Below are 16,781 nucleotides of genomic sequence, written 5' to 3' on the forward strand. Positions count from 1 at the left end.
AAATACACAGAACAAACAGAGACAATATACAGAACAAACAGAGAAAATACAGAGAAAATATACAGAACAAAGAGAAAATACACAGAACAAACAGAAAATATAGAGACAATATACAGAACAAACAGAGAAAATATAGAGAAAATATACAGAACGAACAGAGAAAATACAGAGAAAATACACAGAACAAACAGAGAAAATACAGAGAAAATATACAGAACGAACAGAGAAAATACAGAGAAAATACACAGAACAAACAGAGAAAATACAGAGAAAATATACAGAACAAACAGAGAAAATATACAGAACAAACAGAAAATACAGAGAAAATATACAGAACAAACAGAGAAAATACACAGAACAAACAGAAAATACAGAGAAAATATACAGAACAAACAGAGAAAATACAGAGAAAATATACAGAACAAACAGAGAAAATACACAGAACAAACAGAAAATACAGAGAAAATATACAGAACAAACAGAGAAAATATAGAGAAAATATACAGAACGAACAGAGAAAATATAGAGAAAATATACAGAACGAACAGAGAAAATACAGAGAAAATACACAGAACAAACAGAGAAAATACAGAGAAAATATACAGAACAAACAGAGAAAATATACAGAACAAACAGAAAATACAGAGAAAATATACAGAACAAACAGAGAAAATACACAGAACAAACAGAAAATATAGAGACAATATACAGAACGAACAGAGAAAATACAGAGAAAATACACAGAACAAACAGAGAAAATACAGAGAAAATACACAGAACAAACAGAGAAAATATACAGAACAAACAGAAAATACAGAGAAAATATACAGAACAAACAGAGAAAATACACAGAACAAACAGAAAATACAGAGAAAATATACAGAACAAACAGAGAAAATACACAGAACAAACAGAAAATATAGAGACAATATACAGAACAAACAGAGAAAATACAGAGAAAATATACAGAACAAACAGAGAAAATACACAGAACAAACAGAAAATACAGAGAAAATATACAGAACAAACAGAGAAAATACACAGAACAAACAGAAAATATAGAGAAAATATACAGAACAAACAGAGAAAATACAGAGAAAATATACAGAACAAACAGAGAAAATACACAGAACAAACAGAAAATATAGAGACAATATACAGAACAAACAGAGAAAATATAGAGAAAATATACAGAACGAACAGAGAAAATACAGAGAAAATACACAGAACAAACAGAGAAAATACAGAGAAAATATACAGAACGAACAGAGAAAATACAGAGAAAATACACAGAACAAACAGAGAAAATACAGAGAAAATACACAGAACAAACAGAGAAAATACACAGAACAAACAGAGAAAATACAGAGAAAATATACAGAACAAACAGAGAAAATATACAGAACAAACAGAGAAAATACAGAGAAAATATACAGAACAAACAGAAAATATAGAGACAATATACAGAACAAACAGAGAAAATACAGAGAAAATATACAGAACAAACAGAGAAAATACACAGAAAATATACAGAACAAACAGAGAAAATATAGAGAAAATATACAGAACAAACAGAGAAAATATAGAGAAAATATACAGAACGAACAGAGAAAATACAGAGAAAATACACAGAACAAACAGAGAAAATACACAGAACAAACAGAAAATACAGAGAAAATATACAGAACAAACAGAGAAAATATAGAGAAAATATACAGAACGAACAGAGAAAATACAGAGAAAATACACAGAACAAACAGAGAAAATACAGAGAAAATATACAGAACAAACAGAGAAAATACACAGAACAAACAGAAAATATAGAGACAATATACAGAACGAACAGAGAAAATACAGAGAAAATACACAGAACAAACAGAGAAAATACAGAGAAAATACACAGAACAAACAGAGAAAATATACAGAACAAACAGAAAATACAGAGAAAATATACAGAACAAACAGAGAAAATACACAGAACAAACAGAAAATACAGAGAAAATATACAGAACAAACAGAGAAAATACACAGAACAAACAGAAAATATAGAGACAATATACAGAACAAACAGAGAAAATACAGAGAAAATATACAGAACAAACAGAGAAAATACACAGAACAAACAGAAAATACAGAGAAAATATACAGAACAAACAGAGAAAATACACAGAACAAACAGAAAATATAGAGAAAATATACAGAACAAACAGGGAAAATACACAGAACAAACAGAAAATATAGAGACAATATACAGAACAAACAGAGAAAATACAGAGAAAATATACAGAACAAACAGAGAAAATACACAGAACAAACAGAAAATATAGAGACAATATACAGAACAAACAGAGAAAATATAGAGAAAATATACAGAACGAACAGAGAAAATACAGAGAAAATACACAGAACAAACAGAGAAAATACAGAGAAAATACACAGAACGAACAGAGAAAATACAGAGAAAATATACAGAACGAACAGAGAAAATACACAGAACAAACAGAAAATATAGAGACAATATACAGAACAAACAGAGAAAATATAGAGAAAATATACAGAACGAACAGAGAAAATACAGAGAAAATACACAGAACAAACAGAGAAAATACAGAGAAAATATACAGAACGAACAGAGAAAATACACAGAACAAACAGAAAATATAGAGACAATATACAGAACAAACAGAGAAAATATAGAGAAAATATACAGAACGAACAGAGAAAATACAGAGAAAATACACAGAACAAACAGAGAAAATACAGAGAAAATATACAGAACGAACAGAGAAAATACAGAGAAAATACACAGAACAAACAGAGAAAATACACAGAACAAACAGAAAATATAGAGACAATATACAGAACAAACAGAGAAAATACAGAGAAAATATACAGAACAAACAGAGAAAATACAGAGAAAATATACAGAACAAACAGAAAATATAGAGACAATATACAGAACAAACAGAGAAAATACAGAGAAAATATACAGAACAAACAGAGAAAATACACAGAACAAACAGAAAATATAGAGACAATATACAGAACAAACAGAGAAAATATAGAGAAAATATACAGAACGAACAGAGAAAATACAGAGAAAATACACAGAACAAACAGAGAAAATACAGAGAAAATATACAGAACGAACAGAGAAAATACAGAGAAAATACACAGAACAAACAGAGAAAATACAGAGAAAATACACAGAACAAACAGAGAAAATACACAGAACAAACAGAGAAAATACAGAGAAAATATACAGAACAAACAGAGAAAATATACAGAACAAACAGAGAAAATACAGAGAAAATATACAGAACAAACAGAAAATATAGAGACAATATACAGAACAAACAGAGAAAATACAGAGAAAATATACAGAACAAACAGAGAAAATACACAGAAAATATACAGAACAAACAGAGAAAATATAGAGAAAATATACAGAACAAACAGAGAAAATATAGAGAAAATATACAGAACGAACAGAGAAAATACAGAGAAAATACACAGAACAAACAGAGAAAATACACAGAACAAACAGAAAATACAGAGAAAATATACAGAACAAACAGAGAAAATATAGAGAAAATATACAGAACGAACAGAGAAAATACAGAGAAAATACACAGAACAAACAGAGAAAATACAGAGAAAATATACAGAACAAACAGAGAAAATACACAGAACAAACAGAAAATATAGAGACAATATACAGAACGAACAGAGAAAATACAGAGAAAATACACAGAACAAACAGAGAAAATACAGAGAAAATACACAGAACAAACAGAAAATATACAGAACAAACAGAAAATACAGAGAAAATATACAGAACAAACAGAGAAAATACACAGAACAAACAGAAAATACAGAGAAAATATACAGAACAAACAGAGAAAATACACAGAACAAACAGAAAATATAGAGACAATATACAGAACAAACAGAGAAAATACAGAGAAAATATACAGAACAAACAGAGAAAATACACAGAACAAACAGAAAATACAGAGAAAATATACAGAACAAACAGAGAAAATACACAGAACAAACAGAAAATATAGAGACAATATACAGAACAAACAGAGAAAATACAGAGAAAATATACAGAACAAACAGAGAAAATACACAGAACAAACAGAAAATATAGAGACAATATACAGAACAAACAGAGAAAATATAGAGAAAATATACAGAACGAACAGAGAAAATACAGAGAAAATACACAGAACAAACAGAGAAAATACAGAGAAAATACACAGAACAAACAGAGAAAATACAGAGAAAATATACAGAACGAACAGAGAAAATACAGAGAAAATATACAGAACAAACAGAGAAAATACAGAGAAAATATACAGAACAAACAGAGAAAATATACAGAACAAACAGAGAAAATATACAGAACAAACAGAGAAAATATACAGAACAAACAGAGAAAATACAGCGCAATGCAGTATCTGTGTGTGTGTGTGTGTGTGTGTGTGTGTGTGTGTTTCCCTCTGGGCGCTTTGCCAGTCAGCTGAGATTCACTTCCAGCACTGAGCAGCCGTACCAACGAGGCTAACTAATGTTAGCATCACACTGCAGCCGTACCAACGAGGCTACCTAATGTTAGCGTCACACTGCAGCCGTACCAACGAGGCTACCTAATGTTAGCATCACACTGCAGCCGTACCAACGAGGCTACCTAATGTTAGCATCACACTGCAGCCGTACCAACGAGGCTACCTAATGTTAGCATCACACTGCAGCCGTACCAACGAGGCTACCTAATGTTAGCATCACACTGCAGCCGTACCAACGAGGCTACCTAATGTTAGCGTCACACTGCAGCCGTACCAACGAGGCTAACTAATGTTAGCATCACACTGCAGCCGTACCAACGAGGCTAACTAATGTTAGCATCACACTGCAGCCGTACCAACGAGGCTAACTAATGTTAGCGTCACACTGCAGCCGTACCAACGAGGCTACCTAATGTTAGCATCACACTGCAGCCGTACCAACGAGGCTACCTAATGTTAGCATCACACTGCAGCCGTACCAAGGAGGCTACCTAATATTAGCATCACACTGCAGCCGTACCAAGGAGGCTACCTAATGTTAGCATCACACTGCAGCCGTACCAACAAGGCTACCTAATGTTAGCATCACACTGCAGCCGTACCAACGAGGCTACCTAATATTAGCATCACACTGCAGCCGTACCAAGGAGGCTACCTAATATTAGCATCACACTGCAGCCGTACCAACGAGGCTAAGTAATGTTAGCATCATGTAAAAAACAAAACCAACCAGAAAAGCTGAGTGTGTTCCTTTAGTAAACTGAACAGTACTACAGTTGTATTTGTCCTTATTTCTGCAGGTATATCCCAGTATAGTTCATCTGTGTATTTGTACTTCCTTTCAGGTATATCCCAGTATAGTTCATCTGTGTATTTGTACTTCCTTTCAGGTATATCCCAGTATAGTTCATCTGTGTATTTGTACTTCCTTTCAGGTATATCCCAGTATAGTTCATCTGTGTATTTGTACTTCCTTTCAGGTATATCCCAGTATAGTTCATCTGTGTATTTGTACTTCCTTTCAGGTATATCCCAGTATAGTTCATCTGTGTATTTGTACTTCCTTTCAGGTATATCCCAGTATAGTTCATCTGTGTATTTGTACTTCCTTTCAGGTATATCCCAGTATAGTTCATCTGTGTATTTGTACTTCCTTTCAGGTATATCCCAGTATAGTTCATCTGTGTATTTGTACTTCCTTCAGGTATATCCCAGTATAGTTCATCTGTGTATTTGTACTTCCTTTCAGGTATATCCCAGTATAGTTCATCTGTGTATTTGTACTTCCTTTCAGGTATATCCCAGTATAGTTCATCTGTGTATTTGTACTTCCTTTCAGGTATATCCCAGTATAGTTCATCTTGGAGGAGGACATGTGTGAGGCCAGGTGCTGCCGTCAGTCCGTGGAAGTCGGCCTACATCAGACAACACCGCATCGAGAACAACTGGAGGAACGGGGACACTGGAGAACCCATGGTACACATTAGAAACACCGGAGAACCTATGGTACACATTAGAAACACCGGAGAACCCATGGTACACATTAGAAACACCGGAGGACCCATGGTACACATTAGAAACACTGGAGAACCCATGGTACACATTAGAAACACCGGAGAACCTATGGTACACATTAGAAACACCGGAGAACCCATGGTACACATTAGAAACACCGGAGAACCCATGGTACACATTAGAAACACCGGAGAACCCATGGTACACATTAGAAACACCGGAGAACCCATGGTACACATTAAAAACACCGGAGAACCCATGGTACACATTAGAAACACCGGAGAACCCATGGTACACATTAGAAACACCGGAGAACCCATGGTACACATTAGAAACACTGGAGAACCCATGGTACACATTAAAAACACCGGAGGACCCATGGTACACATTAGAAACACCGGAGAACCCATGGTACACATTAAAAACACCGGAGGACCCATGGTACACATTAGAAACACCGGAGAACCCATGGTACACATTAGAAACACCGGAGAACCCATGGTACACATTAAAAACACCGGAGGACCCATGGTACACATTAGAAACACCGGAGAACCCATGGTACACATTAGAAACACCGGAGAACCCATGGTACACATTAAAAACACCGGAGGACCCATGATACACATTAGAAACACCGGAGAACCCATGGTACACATTAGAAACACCGGAGAACCCATGGTACACATTAAAAACACCGGAGAACCCATGGTACACATTAGAAACACCGGAGAACCCATGGTACACATTAGAAACACCAGAGAACCCATGGTACACATTAAAAACACCGGAGAACCCATGGTACACATTAGAAACACCGGAGAACCCATGGTACACATTAAAAACACCGGAGAACCCATGGTACACATTAGAAACACTGGAGAACCCATGGTACACATTAAAAACACCGGAGAACCCATGGTACACATTAAAAACACCGGAGAACCCATGGTACACATTAGAAACACCGGAGAACCCATGGTACACATTAAAAACACCGGAGAACCCATGGTACACATTAAAAACACCGGAGGACCCATGGTACACATTAGAAACACCGGAGAACCCATGGTACACATTAGAAACACCGGAGAACCCATGGTACACATTAAAAACACCGGAGAACCCATGGTACACATTAGAAACACTGGAGAACCCATGGTACACATTAGAAACACTGGAGAACCCATGGTACACATTAGAAACACCGGAGAACCCATGGTACACATTAGAAACACCGGAGAACCCATGGTACACATTAGAAACACTGGAGAACCCATGGTACACATTAGAAACACTCTGAATATTAATTTGTTCCAAAGCCCCAGTCTCTTGTCTACCCAGCTGACACGTCGCTCTGACCCCCCCACACACACACACACACACACACACACACACACACACACACACCTACACACACACACACCTACACACACACAATTACACTTACACTTATTTATTGAATATTATTACTTAGTTTTTTGTTTGTCTGAGTTGTTTTTATCTGATCCTGCAGTATTGCTATAATTGTTACCGTAGTTTTGTCTGACTGTTGAGTGTTCTGAAGAAGGACATCTCAGGGTGAATCCCATAGTTTTTATGCTTGTAAATGGATCCTGCATGTGTGTTTGGAATGGGAAGAGCCCAGGAAGAACAGCTGATGTCCTGCATCAGCTGATGGGATCCCAATACTAAATAAATAAATCAATAAAAGACCTGGGGTGGAACACACTGGACATGAGCTCTGCAGAACAGGCCCCATGGTCAGCTTTGTGACTCTGCTGTTTCCAGGAAATCCAAAAGGCTTTGAATGAGCTGATGGAGCTTCAGAACCACCAGAGTTTGAACCACACACTGAACTTTGATCACACATCCCAGTTTATCACAAACGTCAAAACTCCTCCCATGTAGAAACATGACTGGACAGGAACATGATGTGAAAATACGGCCGTCAGACCTGCAGAGGAAGAAAAAGGACCATATTTAACTGTGAAATGTGGTTAAAAATGGAAACGGCAGAGTCCCTCATCTGTCTGCTTCAAAGTCCTCGTTTCCATTGTCCACTGAATGTAATGGAGTATTTATGAACACAATGAAACTCTTCATTTCTCTGTAGGTGCTAAAGGGTCATGACGATCATGTGATCACATGCCTCCAGTTCAGCGGTGACCTGATCGTCAGCGGCTCTGACGACAACACACTTAAAGTCTGGTCGGCCATCACTGGAAAGGTAGGAACCCCACTGCATGTGTGGGTCGGAACTGACTGATGTAGTTATTTATTTATTTATTTATTTGTGTGTGTGTGTGTGTGTCTCTGCAGACTTATTGATTATGTAGATTGTTTCTTTTTCTTCACTTCAGCTCAAAGGCAGTGCCAGTGTTTCCACATTGGAATTGTAAATCATGTGTTTCTGTTTTGCTCCAGCGTCCCAGTATTTGTGCAGCTCTGCACACACACCACACATATATAGGTCAGTTTATATATAGTACTTTTATCCCACTTTATCTGCAGACTTCTGAGTTAGATCCACTTTCTATTTAATGAAAGGACTCAAGCACTAACAGTGTAGTTTGATTAGATAGGAGTGGAATGGATTGGTTTGCTTCCTTCTAATCACATGTGTATGTATTAGTGTATTTCCTGTCGGAGCTGTGCGAATGTTTGTGCTTTAGCTCAATTATCTGATTCGTTTCAGGTTTGGGTTTCTCTTCTTTGGCTCTTATTGAAAACCAGCACCTTCTAGATGTGGTCATTTTTATGCTGTTGTATATTCATGCAGTGGTGGAACATGTCAGTCCGGGGCTGGGGGCGGTGCACATGACCGGGCCCTTTAAACCTAATAAAGTTTGTAATTGCATCACTTAACAACATACACATGCACACAACAGCGGCTCTTACAGGCGATATTACAGTTTTGACACACAACTCAAAGAATGGAATAGTAAGGGTTCAGCACCACGGACAGCGACCACGTCATTTTGACATCAATCAAATGGACATGAACATCACATCAGTCTGACAAACACTGAAACCAAACACTTCAGCTACTGACAGCACAGCAGGATACTGGATCAACAGCTACAACGTTTTAGAAAGTTGGCACGGCGCCCCACAAGTTCACGTACAATCACAGATAGAGGGTGTGCACGTGACGTCAGCGCTAGTGGAAGTCACCGCAGTTACCTCCACTGAGTGTCAGACAGAGGCAGATGAGTAGCAGCTTTGTCTTGAATACTGTGAAAACTTTAGAACAATCTAAAAAATGGGTCAAAGCTGTTGTGCCATTGATCGCACAAATAGGTTTAAAAGCACTGGGAGCTCTGGTTTTAGCGGAGACCTAAAGCCACAGACAGAAGAAGCAGATGGATCGCTGCAATTCAGAGACAGAACTGGAATCCAGACAACCAAACCTGTGTTTGTGTCAGCTAACGTTCATTTGTGCTGTGTTCTGGTGTAAACTCATCCCTTAAATTCCATCTGGTTTTGGCTAACGTTCCTTCTTAGTAAAGCTCTTCATGTTAGCATCTGTCATTTAGTTCTATGTTTCAGAACTGAATCGTTTGTGTCTTCAGTTGTGTGATTGTGAACCTTGTGCTCTACATGATTTGTAAACTAGCTTAAACTGAGGCTAACCTAGTTTTCCAGATCAGGGGCTCCTCTAGCACACAGCTGTTGGATCTGTGTTGGATCCAGTATTTGATGTGAACTCTCCTTAAATCTCCACAGTACCAGTAGATCATCCACTCACTTGGGTCAGTACTAAGGGTTCAACTCCAGTAAATCAGTAGTGAACTGTGAGCACTACTGCTGGGCCTTTACCGCCCAAATCACCGCCAACAAAATGCATCTGCACTGACACAAAACCTCCAAAACAATAGTATGTTGAATGAAAGCACTCACCAGCTGGAATCCTCTAATGAACCAGGACCAGGATGGACACAGCTCTGGGTCTGTTGGATGCTTTCAGCCTTTGCATTGGGGATTTTCCCGGCGTTGAACTCAGGTTCATCTAAATGTCAGGATAGGTGATTTCTGTCCCAGATCAGTGTTGGTAGAACACTGGTTGTTTGGTAGCTTGGATGGATCCATGTCCAGTCCAGTTGTCTTTAATTTCATCTGATATTCCACAGTTTTCTGCTCTGGCTGCAGTTACTGCTATACTCCGCCATGTTGAGCCGCTTTGTTTTTGCCGCTCAGTCTGACTGAGAGGGGCGTGGCCTGGGGGCGTGGCCTGGGGGGAAGTGACAGATGTGCATTCCCTCTGTACAGTAAACAGTAGTGGACCTACTCAGCTCTGTTTAAAGGGCACACGGTGAGCCTGCGCTCTGTGAACTCATTTACTCTGCGCCGTACGTCCATCTTCTTGGTTCGCTCATTCTCAGTGGAAAAAATTGCTGGTTGGTTTTTAATGAGCTTTTATTTTGAGAATGGGCCTGCTGCTTTTTTATTCAGTATCTGATACTTCCCTTCGCAGCACAGATGAGGGGGGGGGGGTCTGCTGGTCCAGTACCAGGACTGTCCCCTGGTCTTATGAACTCTTCACCCCCAGCCCCAGTCCAGTCCGTATGGACTTCCCAGTTCCCTCTGCAGGTGCACCTGTCCACAGTTTCCAGTTCACTCACACACTGTCAGTGATGGTGTGAATTAAACCTGGACATCTGACTGTCTGTGGGGTCAGTACTGGGGGGCTTCAGTCACTGATAGTGGTTTCCAGTTCATCTCCAGGAGGATTAGGAGTTGGACAGACAAAAAAAAAGGGTCCTACACCTTAACTAGTCTTTTTCCTGCTCTCTCTTCTCCTTTTCCTTGCGTTCTGTCGCTCCACTTCTGTGCCTGTAACTGCCTCTTCTGACCTCCTCCGTTCAGATCCACATGTCTGCACTCTGTGTTCACCGGTGGTGGATGATTCCATCTGTGGACGGCTCTTCATGACGGTTTTACCCAAAATACATTTGGAGACAATACCAGCGATCCATTTGTAAACGTACACATTGTCAAGTCAGCTGTGAGAGTGACTATGAAGCCAGCCATGCACCACACACTGTCTGCAATGTTTGGACTCAACCTACAAGAACAAAGTCAGTCTTCTAAAGTTTTACCGACCATGACTCAAAAGGCTGAAGCAGCTTCTAGAAGCACAAACACACTGCACTCATTATATGAAAGGAACGCAGGACAGTTTCACCATGAGAAAATTCATTCCACAGACCACTTGGCTTTCATAGTATACATGTTATATTTTTGGAAATGCCAGACTCCTGTACATGTGCCCTTACATGTTGCAGATTGCAGATGTGAACGCTTTAGGAGACCACAGCTGAAAACACTGTCAGGTTCACGCTATGCCTTATGTTCAGGAGTTACACTAGGAGTTGAGAGGTTTCTGCTTTTTCACCGAACATAAGAAATTCCTCGACACAACGTTTCTTCCTTGCATTGTTTTGGTAAATCCTTGGGCCACTTGGTCTGTTCTTCATAAGTAAACAGTTGTGTGACTTTTTAGAGTAAATTTGGATCACATCAGTCAAACAAAACAAACCTAATGCAGTCGGACAAACAGTTTTCTCTCTCATCTCTTTAAAAACTTGTGTTTTAAGTTGAGAGATATTACATTTATACACAGGCAAGTTTAGTTTTATTGTACAAACAGAAAGACAGACTGACTTTTGAATAAGACCCATGTGACTTCAGATCAGAGACAGGAGGTCATGTGTGGGACTGCAGAAGGATCCAGCAGGTGGACTGGTTGGTCCAGTCTGGGTGTGTCACTGACACCAGTCAAACACATCTGACCTGCTGCAGTAGTTCACCTCTGTTGGTTGGGAATGCAGTAGCTGCTCTAAATGGTTGACTCATGTCCTCCTCGTCTTTGTTTAAATGTCTTTTAAGACCAAGAACAGTGAAATAGTAATGTGATTACACCTGCATCTGCATGGACAGGCTCTGAAAACCTGCTGAGCTGGTGACGCACGGAAGTAATATACCATAGTGTGGTTGGACAGAATGGACAGACAGACAGATGGACAGGCAGACAGATGGACAGACAGACAGATGGACAGGCAGACAGATGGACAGACAGACAGATGGACAGACAGACAGATGGACAGGCAGACAGATGGACAGACAGACAGATGGACAGACAGGCAGACGGACAGACAGACGGACGGACAGACAGACAGACAGACGGACAGATGGACAGGCAGACAGATGGACAGACAGACAGATGGACAGACAGACAGATGGACAGGCAGACAGATGGACAGACAGACAGATGGACAGACAGGCAGACGGACAGACAGACGGACGGACAGACAGACAGACAGACGGACAGATGGACAGGCAGACAGATGGACAGGCAGACAGATGGACAGACAGACAGATGGACAGACAGACAGATGGACAGGCAGACAGATGGACAGACAGACAGATGGACAGGCAGACAGATGGACAGACAGACAGATGGACAGACAGACAGATGGACTGGCAGACAGATGGACAGGCAGACAGATGGACAGACAGACAGATGGACAGACAGGCAGACAGACAGACAGACGGACGGACAGACAGACAGACAGACGGACAGACGGACAGACAGATGGACAGGCAGACAGATGGACAGGCAGACAGATGGACAGGCAGACAGACAGACAGACAGATGGACAGACAGACAGACAGATGGACAGACAGACAGACAAACAGACGGACAGAATGGACAGACAGACAGATGGACAGGCAGACAGATGGACAGGCAGACAGACAGACAGACAGACGGACAGAATGGACAGACAGACAGATGGACAGGCAGACAGATGGACAGGCAGACAGACAGATGGACAGATGGACAGACAGATGGACAGACAGACAGATGGACAGACAGACAGGCAGACAGACAGACGGACGGACAGACAGACAGACAGATGGACAGACAGATGGACAGGCAGACAGATGGACAGACAGACAGATGGACAGACAGACAGATGGACTGGCAGACAGATGGACAGACAGACAGATGGACAGATGGACAGGCAGACAGATGGACAGACAGACAGACAGATGGACAGGCAGACAGATGGATAGACAGACAGATGGACAGGCAGACAGACAGACGGACAGACAGACAGACAGACGGACAGATGGACAGACAGATGGACAGGCAGACAGATGGACAGACAGACAGACAAACAGACGGACAGAATGGACAGACAGACAGATGGACAGACAGACAGATGGACAGGCAGACAGATGGACAGACAGACAGACAGACAGATGGACAGACAGACAGATGGACAGACAGACAGATGGACAGACAGACAGATGGACAGACAGACAGATGGACAGACAGATGGACAGGCAGACAGATGGACAGACAGACAGACAAACAGACGGACAGAATGGACAGACAGACAGATGGACAGACAGACAGATGGACAGACCAACAGATGGACAGACAGACAAACAGACGGACAGAATGGACAGACAGACAGATGGACAGACAGACAGACAGACGGACAGATGGACAGACAGACAGATGGACAGACAGACAGACAGATGGACAGACAGACAGAATGGACAGACAGACAGATGGACAGACAGATGGACAGACAGACAGACAGACAGACAGAGGACAAAACCATCCCAACAGCCCTCTGGTCAGAGTTGGCTGAGGGGTAAAAATGTGAAAAAGCAGGACATCCTGTGAAAACCAAACCACTGAGGTGTACATGAAATATGTGAAGGACCTGAACCTCAGAGAGGGTTTATGAGGGACGACTGAAAAGTTTGGAGTCTAACATGGACAGGATTCAGACATGCAGACCAAATGTGGTCCATGAACACTTTTCCTGAAAAATGGACAAACTGGAGTATGAGGCTGTCAGCAAGTATGTGTACGACCTTTGACTTCTGTGGGGTTGGGTCAGGGTTAGGGTTAGGAACAGGGTTAGGGTTAGGAACAGGTTTAGGGTTAGGGTTAGGAACAGGGTTAGGGTTAGGAACAGGTTTAGGGTTAGGGTTAGGAACAGGGTTAGGGTTAGGAACAGGTTTAGGGTTAGGGTTAGGAACAGGGTTAGGGTTAGGAACAGGGTTAGGGTTAGGAACAGGTTTAGGGTTAGGGTTAGGAACAGGTTTAGGGTAAGGGTTAGGAACAGGGTTAGGAACAGGTTTAGGGTTAGGAACAGGGTTAGGAACAGGGTCAGGGTTAGGAACAGGGTTAGGAACAGGGTTAGGGTTAGGAACAGGGTTTGGGTTAGGAACAGGGTTAGGAACAGGTTTAGGAACAGGGTTAGGGTTAGGAACAGGGTTAGGGTTAGGAACAGGGTTAGGGTTAGGAACAGGTTTAGGGTTAGGAAAAGGGTTAGGGTTAGGAACAGGGTTAGGGTTAGGAACAGGGTCAGGGTTAGGAACAGGGTCAGGGTTAGAGGTTTGGATGTTTCCCCAGTTTTCCTGCTCCTTGGTCTCAGGCTGATAGTGTTGGACCTCAGTCTCATCCACAGTCTAATCAGCCTCATACTCCAGTTTGTCCATTTTTCAGGAAACACTGGATACACAAAGTTCATGGAGCTGGAAAACAGGAAAAAGACTGATCTGACCAAGACATGTAGTGGATAGGATTCACATATGTGACAGATTTCATGGACCACATTTGGTCTGCATATCTGAATCCTGTCCATGTTAGACTCCAAACTTTTCAGTCACTCCTTGTATGCAGGTTGTTGGTTGGTCTGTTCTCAGTGACTCGCCCTTTTACTTTTCTCAACCTGCTTTATACCAGCAGACTGTGGAACACACACACACACACACACACACACACACATACACACATGCACACACACACACACTGTCTGTGTCTGGTTTCGGTAAACATTCTTTCAGCAGACACACCTGCTCTGGTCTGAGTTTAGACCTGCACCTATGTGTGTGTGTGTGTGTGTGTGTGTGTGTGTGTGAACACACAATAACACACACAATAACACACACACACACACACACACACATATCACCTGAGGGGATGACCAGGGTTCAGTCTGTTTGTAACATTTCAGGCGACTCATGTAAATCCAGTTCCTTCACTCAGCATTAATAATGAACATAGAAACACTGACTGTCTGTTGACACTACTGTTCAGTGTGCTTCTAGGAGTTTCACTTGTTCATAAATGTAGTTTTTCTGGTCTATAACCAGATAAATGTTGATATTTGTAGAATTTAGACTAATCAAGTGGAGCTGATTATGATGTAATTTAGTTTTGTCAGCGTTTGTTTGTTTCATTTTAGACCTTAATGTGTTTGTTTTGTTCTTCAGATTCAAATTTATTGCCATTACACGTGTACAAGTAGATGGAAATGAAGTGCCATTAGCATGTATCCAGGAGTGCAATGAGCAGAAAGTCAATCAATCAGATTTTATTTAGATGAATAGAGGGTCTGCACGTGATGTCACCGTGGCTCCGCCCACTGAGTGTCAGACAGAGGCAGATGAGTGACAGCATTAGCTTCAGTCCTGTCTAAACTGAAGAACGGTGTTGAATCCAAAACAGGTCAGAGCTGTGGTGAGACTGACTGTGTGAGCAGGTTCTTAAAGCAGTGGGAGCTGTGGTTGTACAGACACCCACAGACAAAGAACACAGATACTGGGCCTGTTTGGTCTGTTTAGTTTGTGCTCTCTTTTCAAACTGGAAAGCGTTTTCTTGCTGCTCAGACTTGTAGTTGAATTTTAAATATATGGACCTGTGTCATTTATTTGAAACAGTTGGATAATGTTCTTCAGTATATCTGTTATGTTCATCCTCTGACAGAAAATAAATCAGATTTAAATCTAAGTAACCTTCTGATGTCTTCACAACTGACTGATGAGGAACACAAAGTATAAGCTGGACAAAAATAGGGGTTGGATTTCTATCGTCATACATATCTATATTGTCTGACATGAAAAAAAAATGATTTTGGTATGATTTTTTTTCCAGCCCTATTCCTACTGGGAAATTCAGTTTTTGCCGACAAGCAAAAAAAAAAAAGTCATTTTGGGAAAAAAAAACCACATGTACCGAAACCGTGGCCCGAGAACCTTGGTATGGACTGAAGTGTGGCCTGCCGGTACCGCTGGATCCCTGACGTGTACATCCACAGTACAGGTAGGACGGGTCGGTCCATACCAGGGTTCCTGGGCCACAGGTTCAGTACGTGTTTTGTGTGTAAAGAGAGCAGGTTTTTTTACTCCCAAAATTGTATTTTTATTTTGTGTGTCAGCAAAACCTGAGTTTGACAGTAGGAACACATTCTATCCCTGTACTGAATAACAGACCTGTTCTTATTCCTGGACTTATATACAGTCGAATAAAACACACATGTGCACACATACAGACCAAAGGGGGCTTTTAAAAAAGTAATACATTCCTGTTCTGCATAGGGATGGAAAAGAAAACAGTGGTTTAAAAACACCACAGTTATCTACCGTATGTGTGTCCTTGTAAGAGAAGGTCATGGTGTTGGATGTGTGTCAGAGTCCTGCAGGGGTCGGGTACCCGCGGGTCCTTAAAGTGAGTTACTGTGTAGAAAATGTGTTTAATCATGGTTGGGGTTGGGCTGTTGGTCTAATGTATGTGGGTATGGGGGGGGCTGTGGGTCTAATGTATGTGGGTATGGGGGGGGCTGTGGGTCTAATGTATGTGGGTATGGGGGGGGGCTGTGGGTC

General features: G+C 40.9%; 1 protein-coding gene across 1 annotated transcript in view; it reads left to right on the forward strand.

The window, feature by feature from the left end:
• The window catches only part of LOC115438135 (F-box/WD repeat-containing protein 7-like), an 82,579-nt gene that overhangs the window by 28,508 nt on the left and 37,290 nt on the right, over positions 1-16,781 (forward strand). Inside the window, exons 6-7 of the mRNA XM_030161545.1 lie at positions 5,914-6,050; positions 8,206-8,319. Of these exons, the coding sequence (XP_030017405.1) occupies positions 5,914-6,050; positions 8,206-8,319 (251 nt within the window). The remainder of the gene's footprint in view (positions 1-5,913; positions 6,051-8,205; positions 8,320-16,781) is intronic.

This window comes from Sphaeramia orbicularis, chromosome 18 (assembly GCF_902148855.1).
Source record: "Sphaeramia orbicularis chromosome 18, fSphaOr1.1, whole genome shotgun sequence".
In the NCBI taxonomy this organism is placed as follows: Eukaryota; Metazoa; Chordata; class Actinopteri; order Kurtiformes; family Apogonidae; genus Sphaeramia; species Sphaeramia orbicularis.